The sequence below is a fragment of the Theropithecus gelada genome, chromosome 2, assembly GCF_003255815.1.
Source record: "Theropithecus gelada isolate Dixy chromosome 2, Tgel_1.0, whole genome shotgun sequence".
NCBI lineage: Eukaryota > Metazoa > Chordata > Mammalia > Primates > Cercopithecidae > Theropithecus > Theropithecus gelada.
The window spans coordinates 52932709-52958070 of NC_037669.1; the positions used below are offsets into that span (position 1 = coordinate 52932709).

General features: G+C 43.0%; 2 protein-coding genes across 6 annotated transcripts in view; one reads left to right on the forward strand and one right to left on the reverse strand.

Annotated features, from left to right (window-relative positions):
- The window catches only part of LOC112619310 (Fanconi anemia group D2 protein-like), a 45803-nt gene extending 34549 nt beyond the window's left edge, over positions 1–11254 (reverse strand). The window contains 2 exon segments of the mRNA XM_025377344.1: positions 182–269; positions 11034–11254. Coding sequence (XP_025233129.1) covers positions 182–269; positions 11034–11254 — 309 coding nt within the window.
- The window catches only part of TAMM41 (TAM41 mitochondrial translocator assembly and maintenance homolog), a 59301-nt gene continuing 45000 nt past the window's right edge, over positions 11062–25362 (forward strand). For 3 of the 5 annotated variants that reach the window (XM_025375626.1, XM_025375627.1, XM_025375625.1), the window contains exons 1-3: positions 11062–11479; positions 13781–13963; positions 18678–18770. In XM_025375626.1, coding sequence (XP_025231411.1) covers positions 11345–11479; positions 13781–13963; positions 18678–18770 — 411 coding nt within the window. In that variant the 5' untranslated portion in view covers positions 11062–11344. Of the gene's footprint in view, positions 11480–12894; positions 13101–13780; positions 13964–18677; positions 18771–24866; positions 25016–25362 lie in introns of all 5 variants that reach the window. The other 2 variants (XM_025375629.1, XM_025375628.1) reach the window with 2 other exon arrangements.

The following is a 25362-nucleotide window of genomic DNA, read 5'->3' on the forward strand; positions in this document are numbered from 1 at the left end:
ATCATAGAATAGCATCTGAAACTCATTGAGAAAAATAAAAAAAGAGAGATATCAAATATGATTCACTATGGTTTCAAAATGAAATATTCATTACACAAGATTTCTCCCAAGACAACAACTAGCACCTGTTCCAGGAGGTTGGAAAGTGGGCTCTGCTTCTGGAAAGCTGAGTCTTTCCTACCTTCAATAGGAAGTTTGGGTCAAGTCGGAGGCTGGAAAGGACATCCAGGATTGGGACAGTGAGTGAAGTATTCTCTATCAGTAGGTCACTGTGAATGGTAGAAAAACAAAAAAGTTGTGTAATGGTTTGAACACAGCTGGGCAGACAATGACTTGTTTATAGTATGTTTCTTTAAAAATTGTTTTGACTGCAAAAAATAATACATATTATAATAACAGCTGAGAATCTTCCAAACTAATGACAGACAACAGTCCAATGACAGAAAACTCTTAAAAGAAGCTGGGGAGTGGGTGAGAGAACACCTAACTATAGGGGAACAAGGATAAAGTTATAGCTGATATCTTGTCAGAAATTAGGCAAACAAGAAGAAAGCGGAGTGAGGAATTTAAAGTGTTAAAAGAAAGCAACTCCAAAAGAAATCTAAATAGATGGAGAGACTGATATACCATCTTTATGGATTAGAAGACCCAATATAGTAAAGAAGTCAATTCTCTTCATATTTGTCTATAGATTTAACATTATTGCAGTAAAAATCCCAGAGGGATTATTGATAATATATACAAGCTGATTCTTTTTTTTTTTTAAAGAGAGGGGGGAGAGGCTGAAGCAAGAGGATCACTTGAGCCCTGGAATTCGAGATTGCTGTGAGCTACGATCGCACCTCTGAATTCTAGTCTAAGCAACAGAGCAAGACCTCATCTCTAAAAAAATAAAATGAATAAAAAATTATAACATCATTAAAAATAAAATGAAATATGGGAAAGGCAAAGGAACGCGAATACAAAACAATTTTGAAAAATAATAAAATAGAAGCAATACCAATTTTAAGACTACTGAATTTTAAGACATTATAAATCTCCATTAATCTAGACGGTGTAGTACTGGTTGGGGGACAGAAATATAAATCAATGGAACAGAATAGAGAGTCCAGAAACACACCCACACAAAATATGACCAATTGCTTTCTCACAAAGGTATGAAGGCAATTCAATGGAGAATGATAAACTTTTCAATAAATGGTGCTGGAAAAATTATCCATTTGCAAAAAAAATGAGCCTCAACCTAAACTGCACAACCTATATTACAACCTAAACTACACAGCCTGTATTACAACCTAAACTACACAGCCTGTATTACAACCTAAACTACACAGCCTGTATTACAACCTAAACTGCACAGCCTGTATTACAACCTAAACTGCACAACCTCTATTACAACCTAAACTGCACAACCTGTATTACAACCTAAACTACACAGCCTATACAAAAATTAATTCAAAATGGATCATAGGTTTGTTTGCAAAACCTAAAATTATAGTTATAAGAACATATGGGAGAAAAACTTTTGTGATCTACAGTTAGGCAGGGAGTGCATAGAGATGACACAAAAAGCATGGTCATTAGCAGGAAAATTTATCTCCCGTTGATAAATTGGACCTAATGAAAATTAAAAATGCATGTTTGCTCTGTGACAGACATTGTCAAGAGAATGAAAATATTGGCTGCAGAGTGGGAGAAAGTATCTGTAAACAACATATCTGCCAAAGAATTGGTATCAAGAATAAAAAACTCCCAAAACTCAACATCAAGAATACAAACAATCCTGACTGACAACAACAAAATGAGCAAAAGATTTGAACAGATACTTCACCAAGGTGAATATACAGCCAGCCAATAAGCACACGAAAAGATGTTCGACATTAGCAACTGTGAAGGAAATGCAAGTTAAAGCCACCATGAGATTCCACCTATTAGAATGGCTAAAATAACTGACAAAGGCAAATACTGGGGAGGCTGCAGGGCAACTAGAACGCTCAGCTACTGCTGCTGGAAATGCCAAATGGTCAGCCATGCCAGAAAGCAGTTCGCTGGTTTCTTATAAAATTAAATATGTGCCAAATGGTCCCGCACCCAAATCCTAGATATTTACCCTCAAGAAATGAAATCTTATGTTTATTAAAAAAATCATCTGGTGGCCAGGCACGAGACTCACACCTGTAATCCCAGCACTTTGGGAGGCTGAGGTGGGTAGATCATGAGGTCAGGAGTTCGAGACCAGCCTGACCAACATGATGAAACCCCATCTCTACTAAAAATACAAAAATTTGCCGGGTGTGGTGGCACACGCCTGTAATCCCAGCTACTCAGGAGGCTGAGGCAAGAGAATCGCTTGAACCCGGGAGGCAGAGGTTGCAGAGAGCTGAGATCGTGCAACTACACTCCAGCCTGGGTGACAGAGCGAGACTCTGTATCAGAAAAAAAATAATAATAAAAATTATTTGGCCGGGCATGGTGGTTCGTCTGTAATCCTAACACTTTGGGAGGCCAAGGTGGGCGGATCACTTGAGGTCGGGAGTTTGAGACGAGCCTGGCTAACATGGTGAAACCCCATCTCTACTACTAAAAAAAAAAAAAAAAAGTACAAAAATTAGCCGGGTGTGGTGGCACATGCCTGTCGTCCAAGGTACTCTACTCAGGAGGCTGAGGCAGGAGAATTGCTTGAATTCGGGAGGCAGAGGTTGCAGTGAGCCAAACTGCACTCCAGCCTGGGCAACAGAGCAAGACTCTATCTCAAAAAACAAAAAACAAAACAAACAAATAAAATCCATGAATGTTTTATAGCGGCCCTATTCGTAACCACCAAAAATTGGAAACAACCCAAATGTCCTTCAGCAAGTGAAGAGATAGACAAACTGGTACAGCAATCCAATCGAAAACTATGCAGCAATAAAAAGGAATAAACTATTGATGCATGCAGCAACTTAAATAAATCTCAAAAGCGTTATGTTGAATGACAAAAGCCAGACTCAAAAGGTTACATATTCTATGACATTCCACAAAGGACAGAACTATAGTGACAAGATCAACGGTTGCCTGGGGTTGGGGCATGGGAGGGAGGATGGGACTACAAAAGGATAACACAGGGAGGTTTGGGGGAAGGGGGGTGAAGGAATTCTTTTATACCCTGATTGTAGTGGTATTCACATGAATCTACATGTATTAAAATTCACAGAACTATATACATCAACAGAAAGTCTATCTTGCTACATAATTTAAAAGCAAAAATGATATTACAATAATGGCACTTCTCTCATAGGACTTCAGTGTTTCATAAATAGAAGCTACTAACAGAGAGGTGTCTAGGGTGTTTTCCAATGCCAACCAACAATTCTCCAATTCTCCATACACTAGCTGAGTATTCTACAATTTAATTCAATTCTGATGCTAACTACTTGGAGTTAGCACAGACCCCTCAGGTTAAGGGCTCAGTCTCACAAAACTGCACCTCCCCAACTTTAGATGCCAATTGCAAATAGTGGGTCTCCAGGTTATCCACTTTTCTGTCTAATTTGGCTACAAATCAAAGGCTCCCATGACCCTCTCCTCCAGCTTAATATTTTGCAATAACATCTCACAGAACTCAAGGAAACAACACTTACCAGCAAGATGAAGAGGTACACAGGGCAAAGTATGAGAAAGGAATGTGAGGCTTACATGCCCTCTCCTGGCACACCACCCTTCCAGCATCTTGATGTGTTTGCCAACCTAGAAGCTCATCAAATCTGTTGTTCAAGAGTTTTTATAGAGCATATCTCCAGCCCCACCTCCTTGCAGCAGTGAATTCTAAATTTGATCTTTTTGACCTCAAACCAACTTTTTGGATATTAGGGCCTCTGGAAGTCCAAGAGAGACACATTAAGCTTATTTGGTATGTTAAATCACACAAGTGGCCAGGCACAGTGGCTCACACCTGTAATCCCAGCATTTTGGGAGGCCGAGGTGGGTGGATGACTTGGGGTCAGGAGTTTGAGACCAGACTGACCAACATGCTGAAACCCAATCTCTACTAAAAATACAAAAATTAGCCAGGTGTGGTGGTGCACATCTGTAATCCAAACTATGGGGGGAGGTTGAGTCAGGAGAATTGCTTGCACCTGGGAGGCAGAGGTTGCAGTGAGCCAAGATTGCGCCACTGCACTCTAGCCTGGGTGAGAGAGCAAGACTCTGTCTCAAAAAAAAAAAAAAAAAAAAAAAAATGCTGTTTAACTTTCTCTGGGTTATATTTATATATGTGTGCTATTAATACATGTTTCAAAGTTGTTTAAGATTCCTAAAATTCTGAAATGTCTTAGTATTTGTCATCAGGAATAATTCTGATTATTATGCTTAATTGCAGTATGCCACAAAAACAATCAAATTTCCTTGACAATTGTGTCTTTAACCATGAATGTTGTCTTTCCTATCCACAATTACTGTTTTACTTTGATTCTCCTCAAAAAGTGGTTTATGATCAGCTACAGTCCAAAATGTGCTTCTTTTTAAAAAAATCATAGAAAAGGCTCTGCCACAGACTTTTAAATGCAGATTTCTGATAACTTTAGCTGTCATACCAAAAGACTAGGAAAGAACTTCCAGGACTCTAACTAAAAGGCTGATGTGTTTATAAAGATTACTAACTCAACATCAAGCAGAACAAGGTTAATTACATTGAACTAAACTAATAAAAACTAAACTTATTTTTTCACAGCTTTTTTTAAAAAAACATTGCTAATCCTTTTAATATTTTGTTTTCAGAGTCAAAAAACTTTTTGTTTTAGCTATTCATAGCTTATAACAAATTGGGTAAAGTATACTTTTGTCAGCAAAATTTAAAATAGTTATCTTTCTCTTTACCTGGTTTATTTGGAATTTAGAAACTATTTGTGAGTATTCTTAATTTATGACAATATAGTTATTTATATAAGTTCAGTAAGAATCTGTTTTCTTTTGTAACATGACACAATTAGAGACACTGGTTATGTTACCAAGGCTTTGACTGGAATGATCTATTTTCAGATATGACCAGACTATGTTGAGGAATTGACATTGACTTTACAGAGTCAATAAAAAGCCCCTTGAAAAGATTGGCCTAGGTCAGGCATGATGGCTCACACCTGTAATCCTAGCACTTTGAAAGGCCAAAACGGGAGGATCACTTGAGGTCAAGTGTTCAAGATCAGCCTGGGCAACATGGCAAGACCTTGTCTCTACAAAAAAAAAAAAAAAAAAAAAAAAAAGCCAGGAGTGGTGGCAAACATGTTTAGTCCCACCTACTTCAGAGATTGAGGCGGAGAAATGCTTGAGCCTAGGAGTTCAAGGCTGTAGTGAGCTATGATCACCACTGCACTCAGCCTGTATAACAGAGGGAGGCCCTGTCTCAAACAAACAAACAAACAAACAAAAGATTGGCCTGGTACCTTGTCTCCATAGTTTCTTTACAAGGTTCCTGACTTGTGGTAAGTAAAGAATGTCACTTCCTAACAGGTCCAGGAAGCTCAAGATATTTTGGGACCCCAAAAAGAGAAGAATTCACCCAGGTGAAACGTTTCATGGGTAAGTGGCAACTATCTGAGCTGGTGGCATGAGGGTAAGAAGACTTTACCAAGACAGTTGTAGGTAAAGGAAGGCAGATTTATTAGAGAAAGTTTGAAAGTACATTGCAAGGGAGCAACAGGCAGAATCAACAAGCGAGAAGCTGACTGCAAGGAAACAAAGACTTGCTGGAGATTTTATAGGATGGTTCTTTGCTGTGTACTGAAAAGGGCTTTGTGCAGTATTGATAACACCAAGGTTACAGTGAGCTAACTTGCAGGTGTCTGGTGATAAGTTGGGCACAGGAGGGCTACGTGTCCTGGACCACAAAGAAAGGCAGACTCATAGCTTATCTGCTTTCTCTCTTTGCTTTCCCATGCTCCCAACAGCCTAACTCCTTTTCCCTAATTAGGACTTCCCAAAAGGGTTACATATTCAGACCCTGGAGGTTAGGAAAGTGTCATTCTAAACACTTTCTGGGAAGTAAGTCTAGGAAGATTGTACCTAGAGTTTTGTCAGTTCTGGGTCCGAACAAAGACATCCTCAGAGTCCAAAGCATAGAAATTCTTGGCTTTTTACACCCACAAGTTATAATTATAATTCATGTGTTGGGAAATTTCTCAATCTCTCTCTTAGGCTATAGGATTCCCTGGTGCCTTCAGGCAAAAGAGAGTTAGCCTAACTCTCTTTAAAAGTTAGCCTAACAAGGTCATTATTAAGGAATACAAAGACAACTGCTAGATAAATGAGAAGAATGAGGCCCAATATTCACTCGAGTAACCAGGCATTTATCTGTATTTGTAAGTGGCTCTCTAACATGTTTATTTCATTGGTATAAGCTTTCCAACAGAACCCTAAAGCGATTATATAGAACACTGGGGCTTCCTAATAGCCTCTAATTTCACAAGCCATGGTAATTTAAAAGAGAGTGGATGAAGGGCCAGGAGCAGGGAGATTTCTACTGAAGAATACAAATGTGTTCCTGGCTACATTGCTTCTGCCTCTTCCTGGGGAAAGGCAAAATGCAAACAGGAATGTGATGGAACCTTCCAGCTGGTGGTTTTGCATTGCAGGAAGAAAACTGTTTGTGAACATGAAAATTGCTGATAATTGGGTGTGAACGCCTGGAAGGGAGACAAATGGAGAAACATTGCAGAATCTTTATTTCTATCAAGGGCTGAACTCTGCTGGTGGGTGTGCGAATTGGCACCAACTTTTGGAGGGGAATTTAGCAGTGTGCTGACATTCTGACCCAGCAATTCCCCTTCTAGGAATCTATCTTATAGCAATACTTGTTCATGCACAAAAAATGTACAAGGATGCTCATGATAGCATTGTTTGCAGGTGTGAAAAGTAGAAATACCCTGCATCCATCAACAATAAAATGTTTAAACAGGCTGGGAGCGGTGGCTCATGCCTGTAATCCTAGCACTTTGGGAGGCCGAGGCAGCGCAGATCACTTGAGGTCAGGAGTTTGAGACCAGCCTGGCCAACATAGTAAAACCCCATCCCTACTAAAAATCCAAAACTTAGCCGGGTGTGGTGGCAGGCACCTGTAATCTCAGCTACTCGGGAGGCTGAGGCAGGAGAATCACTTGGACCTGGATGGTGGAGGTTGCAGTGAGCCTAGATCGTGCCACTGTACTCCAGCCTGGGTGACAGAGCAAGACTTAGTTGCAAGGAAGGAAGGAAGGGAGGGAGGAAGGAAGGAAGGGGGAGGGAAGGAAGGAAGGAAGGAGAGAGAGAGAGAGGGAGAGAGAGAGAGGGAGAGGGAGGGAGGGAAAGAAAGAAGGATAAGAAAGAAAAGAAAAGGAAAGAAAGAAAGAAAGAAAGGAAGGAAGGAAGGGAAGGATGTGTTTAAACATTTTCTTTTAAACAAAAAATTTTAAACAAAATTATGGCATATCCATATTTTAGAATAATTTGCTACTAATACATGGAATGAGGGAAATCTATATATTCTGACACAGAACATTGTCCCGATATGCTAAGTGCAAAAAAAAAAAAAATTGCAAAAGAGTATCTATCCTAGGAATCCACTTAAAATTGTTTTTAATGTTAATATATTCATAGAAAAATATATGAAGGAATATGTGCCAAAGATTACCTTTCTGGGGCATGATGTATGTATTTCATACATGTTTACATTATGTATTTCATAATGTTTACATTTTTATGAGCATGGATTACTTTTGCAAACAGGAAAAATCCAATGAAGATTAATTATTTCCCCAAGGGAAGGAAGGAAATAAAAAAGGAACCAGCTGGTGTGGAGAAAAGAAAGAGAGATCAGACTGTTACTGTGTCTATGTAGAAAGAAGTAGACGTAAGAGATTCCATTTTGTTCTGTATTAAGAAAAATTCTTCTGCCTTGAGATGCTGTTAATCTGTAACCCTAGCCCCAGCCCTGTGCTGGCAGAGACATTTGCTGTGTTGACTCAAGGTTTAATGAATTCAGGGCTATGCAGAATGTGCTTTTTTAAACAACTGCTTGAAGGCAGTATGCTTGTTAAAAGTCATCACCACTCTCTAATCTCAAGTACCCAGGGACACAACACACTGTGGAAAGCCGCAGGGACCTCTGCCTAGGAAAGCCATGTATTGTCCAAGGTTTCTCCCTATGTGATAGTCTGAGATATGGCCTCGTGGGAAGGGAAAGACTTGATCATCCCCCAGCCCGACACCATAAAGGGTCTGTGCTGAGGAGGATTAGTAAAAGAGGAAGGTCTCCTTGCAGTTGAGATAAGAGGAAGGCATCTGTCTCCTGCTCCAGTGGAATGTCTCGGTGTAAAACCCGATTGTATGTTCCATTTACTGAGATAGGAGAAAACCACCTTAGGGCTGGAGGTGAGACATGCTGGCAGCAATACTGCTCTTTAATGCACGAGATGTTTGTGTACATGCATATCAAAGCACAGCACCTTTTCTCAACCTTGTTTATGACTCAAGGACCTTTGTTCACAAGTTTTCCTGCTGACCCTCTCCCCACTATTACCCTATTGTCCTGCCACATCCCCCTCGCAGAGATGGTAGAAATAATGATCAATAAATACTGAGGGAACTCAGAGACTGGTGCAGTCCTCCATATGCTGAGCACCAGTCCCCTGGACCCACTTTTCTTTCTCTATACTTTGTCTCTGTGTCTCTTTCTTTTCTCAGTCTCTCGTTCCAGCTGACGAGAAACTCCCACAGGTGTGGAGGGGCTGGCCCCCTGCAAGCTGGTAACGGGATTTATTCACTGTCTTTGGGTGAGAGGTTTCAGTGTAATTCCACGGTGAGTGCACTCTGATTCCAGCACCCTAGGCAAGAGCGATCTGTAGTAAAAACAACAGAAGTGACCATGCCCACACCAGGGAATGCAGACAAATGGCCTCTCTCCGCTCCCTTGCCCTTATCTCCTGCTTGTTGCTGTGGCTACTGCTGCTGCTCCTGACCCTTGGCTGATGCCTGAGTTCCAGCTTTCTTCCCATTTCCTTCTCTCACCCTGCAAGCCACTATAGAGGACACTTAAACATGGTAGTAAAGACTTTGGCCTTTAGAGGTAGGTAGCTGTAGGTTCAAACCCTGACTTCACCACTTCCCTGTGTGACTTTGGAACATTTACTGCTCCTTTTAGGACCTCTGTTTCCTCATATGAAAAATATCCTCTTAGAGAACCTGCCTCATAGGATCTTTGGAGTGATGAAAAGAAATAAGTATAAAAAGCCTGGGCATGGGTGGCTCACGCCTGTAATCCCAGCACTTTGGGAGGCTGAGGTGGGCAAATCACTAGAGGTCAGGAGTTTGAGACCAGCCTGGCCAACATAGTGAAACCCCATCTCTACTAAAAATACAACCATTAGCCAGGCATGCTTGCTTGAACCCAGGAGGTGGAGGTCACAGTGAGCTGAGATCATGCCACTGCACTCCAACCTGGGCAACAGAGCAAGACTCAGTCTCAAACAAAAACAAAAACAAAAAAACTCCAAAGAAGTAAAAATGTGCCTGGGCATAGTAAGTGCTTAATAATGACACCTATTATTATTATTATTGTCACTGAGTCCTATTATTTCTTTCTTGGTAGAATCTTTCCCATCTATCTTCTGCCTGATAAACTCCTACCCAGCTTCCAGGCCTGGCTCAAAATGCCATCCCTGTGAAACCTCTTCTGGTCCCTTTCCCGAACACCCAGAACTGATTGACGTTCCCATTGGAGGGACATTACACTCCCGCACTGCGCTGCGTACCTGGCTGCATTACCCAAATTCTACTCTGATTTGCAGGTCTGTCTCCTCTCCTCTATAGACCACGAGTTCTTGCAGGGCAGCAGGCAGCTCAGATCCCTTCATCTCATTGCAGGCCCAGAGCGTGAGTGCAAGTAATCATTTTTGCCATTGATTTAATCCCATCCTTGCTTCTAAGACCTTGGCCTAGCTGTTTCCAGTTCACGGGGCAACTATGATAACAGCTGTCTGATTAGTCCCCCGCTAATTCAGGCTAACATGTGGATTATGTAAGTCCCTGCTCAAAACCCTTCCAGGACAGAGCAGAATTTTCGAAAAAAATCCCAGAGGTGGAGCCAGACCTGGGTTTAGCTCTAGTTTTGCCACCGGCTGATGTGATCCTAAGCACCTGGCTTTACCTCTCTAAGCCTTAGCTTGGCCATCAGAAAAACCAAGGCCCTCCCGCCACAGGGCACTAGAGGGGACTCAGTGAGAAGTGCATGTGAAAATGTGTCAACATTACCTGAATGTTAGTTATTACTATCTCTATTATTTTTGAGAGGTAGTGTGTATCGGGGAGGAAGGAGAGGGTAGCTGAAAAAGTTGCTGTCCTGGAAGTCAAACCACCTCCTGAATGGTAATCTTCAGCAAGTTTCTCTAGTTATACAAAAACAAAGAGGAGCGCTCTAAGATTTTTCTACTCCTAGGGTCCTGTTTCCTCCAGAAACTGCATTTGAAGCACTCTTTGTGAGACGAATCCCCAAGGCAAGGGGGCAAAAACTCTTATCCACCCTTGAAATTAAATGCAAGTATCAGAGAACGTCTGTGCAGTCCTTTACCACACACTCCCATATCCATCCTTGTATTTGAAAAGGGCTTTAACGCGAAGAAGTCTCGGCCAAATCTTGACGGTGGTATTCTCTACATGGTGGGACTGGGCATCATTTTAATTTTGTGTTTTTCTAAATCTTCGAAATCTTCAATTTTGGAACTAGAGAGATGATGGGTGCACAATATTGTGAAGGTACTAAATGCTACTACTCTGTCCATTTCAGAACGGCTAGTTCTATATTATGTGAGTGTCGCCTCATTTAAAAGCTTTCAATACGCTCACGATTTATAGTAATTCTTTAAACCGTGGTTTGAAGAGAGAAGTACAGTGGGTACCAAGGCTCACGGCCGCGGAGTCGGATGACGCTTGGCTCCGCCCATTTGTCCAGGTCGCAACCGAGGCTGCCAGCCTGTAGAGCACTCCTCCGACCACGAGGGGACAATGCAGAGCCATCACGTTCCCCACACTAAGGCGAGCACCGCCTCTTGCGTCTTGGAAGCGCGTGTGCGTGCGTGGGGCGTAGCAAGGGACGGAAGCTCGGCCGGCACGAGCGCCGCCCACGCCAGTCTAAGCCGGCTGTGTCTTGCCGAAGCTGATGTTCGTGGCCCAACTCCCCGATCCTTGCCCGTTCTTGCAGTCCCACCCCACACTCAGCCTTGCGTCCCTCGAGCCGGTCTCCAACTTCCATTTCCCACCCTAAACCGCCTACCCGGTTTCTGTTCCCCGCCCTGTTGTCCTCGGCTTGCTGCGCTGAGGGTCCCCTGTCAGCCTCGACCCCATGGCGCTGCAGGCGCTGCAGAGCTCGGGGGTGACCTTCCGCAAGATCCTGTCTCACTTCCCCGAGGAGCTGAGTCTGGCTTTCGTCTACGGCTCCGGGGTATACCGCCAGGCAGGGCCCAGTTCAGACCAGAAGGTGAGCCCGGGCAGTCCCCGTCAGCCCCACGACGGGGAACTATCTGTTCTCACGAGTCCCGTTTTGCCCTCGATTCCTTCAGAGCCGGAGAGCCGCCTGTCCGCTCTGCACACTCCACTTGTCCACTAGCAGAGTGAACCATAGGTCTGCTTTCCTAGTATAACGACAACGCGAGTTGAAGCGACGGTGTTGAAGGATACTTAGGAATCCACGTGGGTCTAGAGCAGGAGAAGCAGTTAAGCATAAGGAAAAGTTGCTGCAGGGGCAAGTGGAAGAAAGGAAAGGAAATAGTTATCAGGTTCTTTCAGTGTTTTCAGTCGGGTGGACGTCGGAATTTTCTGGGGAGCTTTTAAGAAAATCCTAATGCTCGGGTTCCGCCGATGGAGATTCTGATTTAATTGGTTTGGGATGCGGCCTGGGCTTCAGGAATTTAAGAAACGTCCCAGGTGATTCTAATACGCAGCCAAGTTTGTTGAGAGTCACCTCTATAAATGTAGGAGAAAATGCAAAATGATCTTCTGACTTCAGGAAATTGGCGGACTGGTTGTAGGGCCCGGGCAGGTGCAGTGAAAGTAACTAACAACAAAAGTTAGTGCGTGACCCATGTATTTACCCTCGCTCAGCACATTTAACAAGGGTCTGAGACTAGGCATTGTTACTTTTCAGAGTTGACTCAGCACAGCCTCATTAAGGGTACAGTTTTCCTTGTAGTTTGCAGAATTCAGTGTGCAGGTTTTAATTGGTTCCCCTGCGTCTGGATACCTGACCGTAGTCTGTCTTCTGATGAACATCCTGCCTGTTCACTTCCTGGTGAGGCCATCTGTGCTGTGGCTTGGATTTCTGTTTCCCACTTATACTACTATTTAATATTTTTCTTTAAATTGGCAGCATATGAGAAATTATATGTTATTATAGGCTAGTTATTTTTCCTGAATATACCTTAACGTAATTACACATTTTTAAAAAACATGTTTATTCCATACCCGCCTCGCCACCAAATCTTAAGTGTCCCCAGTGGTCTGTAGAGTCACACTGTGGTAAACAGAGCAGGCGTTAGCCTCCTGATGGCGACCTCTGCATTCTGCCATGGAGGTTTTCCTTTGAGTAGACCTGGAACTTCCTGCAAGACAACGTCCTTCCTTCCCATTCCCTCACTTTTGATTCCTTACATTCAAGTGAACAAGTTGTAGATTCCAGCACCTAAATCTCTCTCACATCAGTCCACATCCTTAGCGCCTTAGCTAATATAATTTCATTTCTTACCTGGAATCTTGCCATGGCTTCAGATCTAATTCCCCCCACTCCCTTTGTCCCTCCTCTCTCCAGTCAGCTCTTCTGCAGGAAAATTTTCTAGTGTGGCAAACAGCCTCCCTTTCTGATCTCATCTCCCACCACATAAATGTGTTCTATTTCAGTCATATCTAATGGCAGCTTCCAGAACATGCCGGCTCCCATATCCACAGGGCACTTTCCTCCAACACGGCTCCCTACCCTTCCCTGTGCTTCCCCCAGTGCTTCCAGCAAGTCTGTTTAACTCACATGTCCTTCAAGACTCAGGTTTGTCATCTCTAGGAGAATTTCTCCCTCCTGTGCTCCTGATCTGATCCCCATTCTGAGTGCAGCTAGTACATTTTGCATTCCTCTGTGAAGTCAATGTAGTGATAATTTGTTTATTCTCTCCAGTAGACTCTGAGCTCTATACTTCTACCCTAGGGCCTGTCAGAGCTCATTATAAGTACTCAATGAGTGGTTGGTGAATGGGTAAGAGATAAAATAACTGACTTCCTTTTATAAAATATTTCATAGAGTTTATCCAGATGGTGCTAATTTGATCTGGAAGAAAAGCGGAGCACATTTAGCTACATTTGTGAAAGGCAGTGTAGTGCAGTGGTACAGCACACACAATTTGGAGCCAGACCACTTAGGTCTGCCACTCACAAGCTCTGTGTCCTTGGGCGAAGAGCATCATCCCCTGTGCGTTGGTTTCTTGTAAAATTGAGATAATAGCAGTAGCTACCTTGTAGGGTTGTGGTGAGGATAAATGGAGTGACTGCGTATGTTATCTATAAAGTGTTTAAAGAATGCTGGCACAATAATACATGTTAAAGAAGGGTTTGCTATTATTACATTGATGAAAATGAAGCTCAGATTGGTTCCAGAGACTCGCTCACGTTTCTGATGACAGCACCAGGCCTTCTGACTATTGATCATAATTGCATAATATGTTAGAGCTTTTCCATGCTCTCTTGCTGCCTTTCTAGGAATTAATACTGAAATTATTGTCTTTTCTTCACTCTGCAGAATGCTATGCTGGACTTTGTGTTCACAGTAGATGACCCTTTCACATGGCATTCAAAGAACCTGAAGAAAAATTGGAGACACTACTCTTTCCTAAAAGTTTTAGGGCCCAAGATGATCACATCCATCCAGAATAACTATGGCGCTGGAGTTTACTACAATTCATTGATCATGTGTGATGGCAGGGTAAGTGACTGCTGGCCTTTGTCTTAAGTTGGCTGGTTCCTAACCTGGATGATTAGAGTGCCAGCTAAATATGTATGTTCTTGTAGTCAGGAAACAGTCACACTCCTGCTGGACGTTGTTATGGTCAGGAAATATGTATGTTTTTATAGTGTGTATGTTCTTACAGTCAGGGAACATTCACACTCCTGCCAGACGTCTTGAACTTGGGGACAGAGCAGGGACTGGAGTCCTTCCTCATCTCCCATTAACTGTGATTGCAGTGTGAGGAGGTGGTTGGGTGTGACTGACTTTTTAAATTTTTTTTATTTTTTGAGACAGAGTTTTGCTCTTGTTGCCCAAGCTGGAGTGCAGTGGTGTGATCTTGGCTCACTGCAACCTCTGCCTCGTGGGTTCAAGTGATTCTCCTGCCTAAACCTCCCAGTTAGCTGGGATTACAGGTGTGTGCCACCTTTTAGTAGAGACAGGGCTTCACCATGTTGGCCAGGCTGGTCTCGAACTCCTGACCTCGGAAGATCTGCCCGCCTCAGCCTCCCAAAGTGTTGGGATTACAGGCGTGAGCCACTGAGCCCGGCCAGACTGACTTTATTTTTTTTGTCTTTGGCCAAGTGGTTCTTAAGTTTTAGTGTGCATCAGAATCCCCTAGGTTATATGTCTGTTGGACACACAGATTGCTGGGTCCCACCCCTAGAGTTCTGATCACTAGGTCTTGGGTGGGGATTGAAGATTTGCATCCCTTAACATGCTTCCAAACAGTGCTGAAGCTGCTGGTCTGGAACCATTGGTCTGGTCAGTGGGAGGAATAGGCAGGCCAATTTAGGGTCAGATTGGAGACTGATTTTATCTAGAAAGAGGGGCAGACACCCCCAGCAAGAAGTTGGAAGTGAAGAAGATAACACAGGTGATTGGGAGCATGTGTGTCAGGTGATAGACAGGAGCCTCTTGGTGCTAGGAGATGGGTGGAATTTGACAGTGGGTGTTGGAGAGCAGGTAAGTTGCATAGATTCCTGCTGGTGGGTCATCTGACAGCAGGAACTTTGTTGAACTGTCTTTCAGCTGAAGCATCCCAGTCTCCAAGAGAGCTGTCAAGAGCTAAGCAGAACCCCAACCTGCAAGGATCAGTAGGGGTCTAAATCAGAAGCTTCCTAGAGCTTCCCTGGGCAAGGGATGACATATGGGTTTCACTTGCTGTGCCAGCTCTGCCACTCATTGCTCAAAGCAGTCAGACTTTGACAGGCATCGAACCACCTGGAGATCCCATTTAAATGCAGATCCTGACTCAGTTGGTCTGAGATGGAACCTGAGATTCTGCTTTTTTTTTTCTTTTTTTGAAACAGAGTCTGGCTCTGTCACCCAGGCTGGATTACAGTGGCGCTGTCTTGGCTCACCGCAACCTCTGCCTCCCGGGCTCAAGCCATCTACCCACCTCAGCCTCCCAAGTAGCTGGGACTACAGGCACCTACCACCATGCCTGGCTAATTGTTGTATTTTTCGTAGAGACAGGGTTTTGCCATGTTGCCCAGGCTGGTCTCAAACTCCTGATCCCAAACAATCTGACCATCTTGGCATCCCAGAGTACTGGGATTGCAGGTGTGAGCCACCATGCCCCGCCAAGATTCTGCTTTTTTTTTTTTTGTTTTTTTTTTGAGATGGAGTTTTGCTCTTGTTGCCCAGGCTGGAGTGCAATGGTGCAATCTCCTCTCACTGCAACCTCCACCTCCCGGGTTCAAGCGATTCTCCTGCCTTAGCCTCCCGAGTAGCTGGGATTACAGCGCCCGCTACTGTAATCATGCCTGGCTAAGTTTTTGTATTTTTAGTAGAGTGAGGTTTCACTGTGTTGACCAGGCTGTTTACGAACTCCTGACCTCAGGTCATCCACCCACCTTGGCCTCCCAAAGTGCTGGGATTATAGGCATGATTCTGCATTTGTTATAAGCTCCCAGGTGATGCCGATGCCACTGGTCAAAGGCCCACGCTTTAAAGGGCAGGAGGTTGGAGTACTGACTTGAGAAGGATTTGAAGGTCTATCTGAACTTGGCTAAGGAGTAAGTGTTGTGATTGACTGGTGATGTCTGCATACCCCTTGGGCCATGTATTTGCTTTTCTGGTTGAGATCCAGCCCTGCTTTGCCTGTATTTTGCAGTTGAGGAAACTGAAGTTCAAAGAGAGGAAATGACTTCCATAAGGTCATGCAACTAGTTTGCAACAGGTCCCCTGACTTCCAGGCCCATGGTGTTTCCGTTACCTCCCAGTGGTTACTTGACTGCAGCTAGAAGGGCTTTCTGCAGTGCTGCTGCTGGAGTTGGGGGGAAAAAGGCTGACACTCAGTACAGCCTTCTATATCCACTTGAGTCATGCAGAACACTTAGCTTTCTTCTTTCTCCACAGTTAATATTATGCCAAACCTATCTCTAATTAGTAATTTTCAAGCAATATTATAAGTTCCAGTAACCAAATGTTTGGGCATAATTATATGCCAAAAGACCATACTTTTTAGTTGACAATTTTTAGCTGCTTTTTATATATTTGCAGCTTGAGAAGGCTGTTTGGATACTGAAGTTCAGCAAAGTGGGTCTGAAGATACTTGTTTATGCAAATGGGACTTTGTTAACCTGGGAAATCTACAGGATTTGTGCAAATTATTATTGAAATGGGCTTAACTGTCCAGGCACGGCAGCTCATGCCTGTAATCCTAGCACTTTGGGAGGCCAAGGTGGGTGGATTGCTTGAGCCCAGGCGTTCAAGACCAGCCTGGGCAACATGGTGAAACCCTGTCTCTACAAAAAATACAAAAATTAGTCGGGCATGATGATGCATGCCTGTGGTTCCAGCTACTCTGGAGACTGAGGTGGGAGGATCACTGGAGCCCAGGGAGTTCAGGGCTGCAGTGAGCCAAAATCATGCCACTGCATTCCAGCATGGGCAACAGAGTGAGACTCTGTCTCAAAAAAAAAAAAAAAAAGAAATGGGCTGAACTGTAATTTCTTGTTTTAGCGTGAATAAAGAAGTTTTATTTTTGGATGTTGCTTTGTAATTACAGAAGTGTTTGAAACAGTCAATAGCAAAAGAGAAATTCACTATGTAAACGATGTCAGTGAAAAGTTTTAATTAAAGGAAAATTTCTTGTACTTTGTAATGAAAAGAGCATTGGAAGACCAGACTGCAATTCTGGGACCTAGTTTTGACTCTGCTACTACTGGTGCCACCTTGAGCATGTCATTTGTTCTCTCTGAGCTTTAGGTTTTTTATTTCTCAAATGAGGAACATGAACTAAATTATCACTTCTCAAACTGTCTTTGGGGAAGGACCAGTTTTTTTTAATCACAATCCACTGAGGACCAATACTAGATAGCATCTAAGAGCCGTTCCATCTTTAACATCACATGGACCTAAGTTGAAATAGTGGTCACCTTGTAATTGCCTGGTGGGTTCTTCCTGCCTGTTGCATGGACAGGCACTGTGACTGTGGTATTGCAGTAAAGAGTTTAATTAGGCCAGGCGCGGTGGCTCACGCCTGTAATCCCAGCACTTTGGGAGGCCGAGGTGGGCAAATCACTAGAGGTCAGGAGTTCGAGACCAGCCTGGCCAACATAATGAAACCCTGTCTCTACTAAAAATACAGAAAATTAGCCAGACGTGGTACTGTGCACCTGTAATCCCAGCTACTCAAGAGGCTGAGGTGCAAGAATGGCTTGAACCCGGGAGGCAGAGGTTGCGGTGAGCTGAGATTGTGCCACTGCGCTCCAGGTGACAGAGTGAGATTCCATCTCAAAAAAAAAAAAAAAAGGGGGGGGAGTTTAATTAACATTGACGTGAGGCTGGGCACACAGGAGAACTGGCGTTGTCACTCAAATCACTCTCCCTGAAAGCTCGGAAGTTAGGGTTTTTGAAGGATAGTTTGGTGAGCAGGGGACTAGGGAATGGGTACTGCTGATTGGTTGGGGATGCGATCATACAGGTGTGGAAAACAGGCCTCGTGGGCAGAGTGGGCCTTTTGGTGGGGGAGGGACAACAGGACCAATTGAGTGTTGAGTCATGGTGGTTCTGGGTGGGGTCAGTCAGTTGCCAGAATGCAAATGTCTGAAAACATCTCAAAAGACCAATCTTAGGTTCTCCAGTAGTGATGTTATCTATAGGATTAATTGGAGAACTCACAAGTCTTGTGACCTCTGAACACATGTCTCCTGAGCAGTAAGACATCATAGAAGCTATGCCAACATTTTAGCAGAATTCAGGCTCTTCCCATAACCCTAATCTTGTGGACTTTCATTAGTTTTACAAAGGTGATTTCAGCTCTGGACTGGGGAGGGGAACAGTTTTAGGGAGGGACTATTGTCATACTTGCTTCAAAATTAAACTATAAACTATATTCCTCCCCCTTGGTTGGCTTGACCTAAGCCCAGGCATGAGCTTGGATAGCCAGCCTGTGAGGCTGGCAGCAAGATGGAGTCAGCCATGCTGGACTTCTCTTACTGTTATAATCTTGTGAAGGCAGTTTCAACCTCGCCTCAGATACCCTAGCGGCCAAATCAGTCTTGGGCACTAAACCTCTCGAAGGTTTTGGTGGAGATGTGTGTTTTCACCAGGCAGGCGTTTTGAGTGGCTTTGGAATCAAAGTACTGCTCTGATCAAGAATTTTATATATTTCCTTATGTTTTGTACTTGTATAAGCAATATCATGGTATTTTACTCCTTTTTGTGCCGTTTTTCCCTTCAGCTTATCAAATATGGAGTTATTAGCACTAATATTCTGATTGAAGATCTCCTCAACTGGAATAACTTATACATTGCTGGACGACTCCAAAAACCGGTGAGTGTTTTACAGGCTGCACAGTTAGGGATGCCTTTCCTCTCTGAGCCTAACCTTACTTTGATCATTGTGATTGCAGTGAGATGGAACTCTGGAAATAGAAATGAGTTTTTGACTCTTCCTATTCCCTATAAAATTTGTTGCCAAATAATATCCACATATTCTCTTGTGATATTGTGATATAAGAAGAAATATGTATTTGGTTTTTTTCCTTGGGCTCCTGGTTCAGAGGTCCTAAAACCCTTGGAATATCTGAGTGATAGGGATGAGTGTCTTTTATTATTCATAACAAGTTCCTTTCAGTCATATCTGAGTTTATACTAATGAAGTGACTCTTGATGGGCCCCTAGATAGATTCAGGATAGGGTTGGTTGCCAGGGAGCCAGCCATGTGATGAGAGGCTGGACCTTTCAGGCCCGCCACTCCCACCTTCACAGAGGGAAGAAGGGCTGGAGATTGGGCCAATCACCAGTGGCCAGTGATTTAATCAGTCATGCATAGGCAGTGGAACCTCCATAAAAAATCAAAGGGGTTCTGACAACTTCTGGGTTGGTAAGCACATCAAGGTGCTGGGAGGGTGGTGTGCCCGGAGACGTCGTGGAGCTCCACACCCTTCTGCTACCCCGTATCTTACCAAGCATCTCTTCCATTTGGCAGTTCCTGAGTTGTGTCCTTTATAATAACCAAGTACATGCAAGTGAAGTGCCTTCCTGGCTGGGCACAGTGGCTCACACCTGTAATCCCAGGACTTTGGGAGGCCAAGGTGGGTGGATCATTTGAGGTCAGGAGTTCAAGACCAGCGTGGCCAATGTGGTGAAATCCCATCTCTACTAAAAATACAAAAAAGTTAGCTGGCCGTGGTGGTGCATGCCTGCAACCCTGGCTACTGGGGGAGGCTGAGGCAGGAGGATCACGTGAACCTGGGAGATGGAAATTGCAATGAGCCGAGATTACGCCACTGCACCCCAGCCTGGGTGACAGAGTGAGACTCTGTCTAAAAAAAAAAAAAAAAAGCCTTCCTGAGCTCTGTGAGCCATTCTAGCAAATTATGAGGCCAAAAGAAAGGGGAAGTAGCCCCTATCCCTTTCTAGTAAACAATCATTGTACAGGCCACCTGGACTTGTGATTGGTGTCTGAAGTAGGGGAGGCTTGTGGAACTGAGCCCGTAACCTGTGGGATCTGACTCTGACTCCAGGTAGCTAGGGTCAGAATCGAATTTAGTTGTAGGACAGTCAGTTGGTGTCTGGAGGGCTGGATAATTGGTTGGTGTGACACCCATATTTGGAGTCAGAGGTGCTGGGAGTAGAAGCCGGGTCGCAGTCCACTCTCCCTCCTGCTGCCCTCCCGCTCAAGATTCTCCAGTGACTGCATTGGGCTCCAAGTTGACTCATTTGGGCTGGGGGAGGGTGGCAGAGGAGGTGCCTAGTGCCTCAGTGGAGCCTTCCTCAGCACTACCCAGTCACCTTGTCTCCTAGGACATGTACCATGGAGGCACTGTTTGTCCACTGATGCATCCCAAGGGCAGTGCCTGGATCGTGGGATGCTTCAGTAACCTTTGAGTAAATGAATGCACCAAGTAGTTATTCCAAGGGACTGGTGTTCCCATCCCTTTTATTCTCTTTCTCAGGCCAGTGGTGATGCCTTCTCTATTGTCTTAGCTCTTTTGGGACACAGGTAGAGGAGGCTATGGGGAGTAGACTTCTCCTTGGGCTTCAGTAGAAATAGGAAACAAACACAAAACAGGAAAAAAAAAGTGGGAGAGAACCTAAACTTTTAACAAGTATTTGCAATATCACCTTTCTTCTTTTTTTTTTTTTATTTTTCAGATAATCAGTCTGTGTTCTGAGAAGGGGTCTTTCCACAGTTTGAGAACTATGTTAAACAGTTACAGTTGCTAATCTCACACTTCCTACTATAAGGAAGATTTTCATTGTGTGTGAGAGGGTCCCAGGCTCCACAAGAGGGCGGTGGATTGTTCTTGAGTGTCTCCCCTGACAGCGATGTGCTGCTTCTATAGCTGTCTACGGGAAAAATGACAGATTTCCATAGCCTTAGCTCACTGATTTGTGTCATAAACATCTCTTTATTGATCTGCATGGGCTGTCAGGATTCTCCTGCCTTGCACCTGGGCTTACAGTTTTGTAGTGTAGCTCCTTAAAATGTCCAGAAACACTTGATCCGGGCAGGGGTTACACAGGTATATGCATGGACAAATTTATCAAACTGTACCCTTAAGATCTGTGCACTTCACTGTAACTTTTACTTTAATTAAAAACATTTTTAAAGTCCAGAAATGATAGGCTTACTGAAATTTCATATCTATACAGATAAATTTCTCATTTCTAAGTTGGATGACTAGTAAAGCTCATAATTGAGCAATTGGAAATTTGTAAATATTTTATTTCCAAGGGTTTTTTTTTGTTTGTTTGTTTTTAATACGCAAAAGATGGGCCAGGCACGGAGGCTCACGCCTGTAATCTCAGCACTTTGGGAGGCCGAGGTAGGTGGATCACTTGAGGTCAGGAGTTTGAGACCAGCCTGGCCATCATAGTGAAACCCCGTCTCTTCTAAAAATACAAAAGTTAGTCAGGCATGGTGGCACATGCTGGTAATCCCAGCTTTTCAGGAGGCTGAGGCAGGAGAACCACTTGAACCCAGAAAGTGGAGGTTGCAGTGATCTGAAATTGCACTACTGCACTCCAGCATGGGTGACAAAGCGAGACTCTCTCAAAACAAACAAAAACAAAATATGTAGCTTGATGGACATCAAATTAGAAGCCTTGAGTCATATTCAGTCCTGCCACCCATTAGCTGTTACATAAACTTGGGCATCTTGTTTTATCTTTCTGAACTTCAGTTAATTTATCTGTGGAATAAAGGTCCACAAAGGTGTTGAAAATTGGAAGCAGGGCCGGGTGCCGTGACTCATGCCTGTAATCCCAGCATTTTGGGAGGCTGAGGCAGACAGATCACTTGAGGCCAGGAGTTCGAGAACAGCCTGGACAACATGGAAAAACCCCATCTCTACTAAAAATACTATAATTAATTGGGGGTTGCGGCATGCCCCTGTAATTCCAACTACTCGGGCTGCTGAGGCAGGAGAATCGCTGGAACCTGGGAGGCAGAAGTGAGCTGAGATTGTGCTATTGCACTCTGCACTCCAGCCTAGGTGACAGAGTGAGACCTAGTCTCAGAAAAAAAAAAAAAAAAAAAAGAAAAGGAGTATTGCAAGCAGGGTAGTAGTGCTGGGAAGAATGCAGTGTTTCAGAATCCAACAGATATAGGGTTAGGATCCCAGCTCTGATGCTTGCTAATATTGTGACCCTGCACCACTGGCAGTTTCCCTAAGCCTCAGGGTGTTTGCATCTGTAGATGAGTCTGATGGCGCTGACCTCAGAGGGTTCTGAAATGCCTGGTACTTAGTAGACACTCAGAAAATGGTCTTTCCCTTCTCTCTGTGCCTTTGCTTATCTCAGTTATTTTGAGATAGAAATTGAATGTTAAAATGTTATATTATTCTTTGCATTACACTTTATGTTTAGAATATTTCAAAATTTTAAAAAAGGCTTTAGAAACCAGAAATGCCATGAAATCTCAGAATGTAAGCACTGGAAATGACCTCAGGTTTTATCTAACTGTTATATCCTTGTAAAACAAAAACAGCAATTCAAGACAAGTAGTAGCAGCCATGCTCATATCATGCAAAACTCTGCATTTCTCAGCTGACTTGGAGAAGAAAATGTTACTGATAGCAATGATTATTTTCTAAGGCTTTTTGTGCTTCTAGCACAAGAAAATTAGGGTATCATAAAATCATTTGAAAGTGTTAAACATATTTTTTTTTAATTGAGAATGATAAATGGGCAAATTAACTCTCTCTTCCACCTTGCTCCCAGTTTTCAACATGTGGAAATCACTGTTAACCAGAATGATAAAAATTTTTAAACAAACTACCACTTATAATGATAATGATTTTAAACAAACTGCCACCTCTAGGTGGCAGCAAGTATTAATCAGACTTGATAAACAAATCTAATGAAAAGAGGGTAGTAGTATTTTGGACAAGAAAGTTGGGTAAATATCTTAAGAAAGAATTATGAGAATATGAGTATGAATTCTTTATCTTTATGTGTTTTAAAAGGAGTCACATTAAATTATGTTGTCTAAAGCCCCAGAGTTGTCTTGCATCTTACAAATTGAAATAGAATTTCTCAATCACTAACAATTTAAGTCTTTAAAAGGAATATAGACCAGGCGCGGTGGCTCACACCTGTAATCCTAGCACTTTGGGAGGCCGAGGTCGGGGAATCACCTGAGGTCAGGAGTTCAAGACCAGCCTGGCCAACATGGCGAAACCCCATTTCTACTAAATAATGGAAAAATCAGCCAGGCATGGTGGCGCACACCTGTAATCTCAGCTACTAGGGAGGCTGAGTCAGGAGAATCACTTGAACCCAGGAGGTGGAGGTTGCAGCGAGTTAAGATCATGCCACTGCACTCCAACCTGAGTGACAGAGCAAGACCCTGTCTCCAAATATATATATGAGTATCTTGCTTAAAAAGATGGACTTTCTGGGAAAAGTTGAGTGTAAGTTAAATTTTTATCATACTTTACCATTAACTTATCTCATAATTGATGTAATACCCTAATTTTATTTTCAGTACAACCTTAAGTTTCTGAGTTTATTAATATTTTCCCAAGTAAAAAACCATGGAATTTAAAGTGTTTAATATAGCATTGTGACCAATCTTTTTTTAAGCCAAGAAACCTCTCAAGTAATAATTAATGGTTACTTTCCTAGTTAACATAATTTTGGATATTTGTATTTTACATTGTTTTTAGTGTATAGATAATTGTGCTTGAGTTTTTAAGGCATTTATACTGACATGCAGTGGTTTTTTTGCCACCTTGTTAAGAGGATTTTAATTTATTTAATGTATTTGTTGCAATATATTTTGCCTTTTAGTAATATAGCTTTATTTAATTTTAATTTTATTTTTGCAACAGGATGTTGCTTTGTCACTCAGGCTGAAGTGGAGTGGCATGAACACGGTTTACTCAACCTCCCGGGCTCAACCAATCCTCCCATCTCAGCCTCCTGAATAGCTGGAACCATAGGCACATGCCACCATGCCCAGCTAATTTTTGTATTTTTTTTTTTTTGTGAAGATGGGGTTTTGCCATGTTGCCCACATTGGTCTTGAACTCCTTGGCTGAAGGGATCCACTTGCCTCAGCCTCTCAAAGTGCTGGGATTACAGACGTGAGCCCCCATGTATGGCCTATTTTTTAATAACAGCTTTGTTGAGATAAAATTCACATACCACACAGCTCAACCATTTAAAGAGTACAATTCAGTGATTTTTACTATATTCACAGAGTGCAACCATCACCGTATTGTAGCTTTATTGATTAATTTTTTTGTGTGGGTAGAAAAACCCTCAGTGGTATAAAAGATCCCTAAATTGGGAGTTGGAAAACCTGGCTTACTAATTCTGGCTCTGCCCTGCTATAAGCAAATGTTTGGGCTGCTAGCGTTTGAAATGCACAGATTGAGCCATTCATTTCTTTATTCAAAAGACAACTGTTTCTTCTCTGTGTATGCCAAAGGAATTTTTTGAAATGATACCATGTTGCTTGTCCTCGAAGAGCCCAGAGTCCAGCAGGTAGATATTGAGTAAGGTTTCATCCAGCTGTAATGTTCAGTGTTTCTTCTTCATCCTTAAGCAATGACTATTTAGAAGAGTTAAACCTCCTGGTCGTTTGGAATGGAACAGTTCTGGTGGACGGTTGAGTATTTGAACAGTAGGTAGGGCTGTGTTCTTTGTGATTAAAATTTCACTCTTTGCAATTCAAGTAGTCTCTCCTTGTGACAGTTTTAGAGGAGCCCACATGTGACTTTCTCTTTTTTCCTATCTTGAAAGGTACTCACAAATCTCTCCTTTGAAAGTCTCTTTAAGCAATGCCCCTTTCTCTCCAGTAAAGATTTTCCTCCCTGGCAGTCGTGCTAATGTTATCTATGCAGTTCAGGTTGGGGCATTCCCAGTAAGATACAAACAGCTATTCACAAATCTGAGCACTTTCTTCTTTTCCCAGGCCTCTCTGGCAGTGTCCCAAGAGTTCACTGGCTTTTCACTCTGAACAACAAATAACAGTGCTGCTGAGACAAGTTCCTAGTTCACCTTTCGTTGAAGAACCAGATCAGCACAGTAGCAGAATCTTCCGAATTGACATTTTTCCTTTGAGTAAGGATGCTTTTATTTTCACCCTCTTAACCTTAAATAGCAGACTGCTTTCTTACAGTCTAGGTAGAACAACTTCCTTGGAGAACAAGTGATATTTTGTTAACTAGGAAAATTTCCCCAAACTTTTCTTTGCATCTTTGAGTTGTTAGCATCTCAAAATAGCTCCTAATTTCACTGGGTTTCTAAGCCATCAAAAACAGAGGAGAAGGATGTGTGATGAATGGGGATGAAGAATGGGAATGTGGAAGTAAAGAGACATCACAGAGTTGTGGAAAGGGCACTGGGTGAATCCTGGGACTGGATCCCGATCCAGTTTGCCACTAGTCTCTTGGAGAAATCGTTTAACC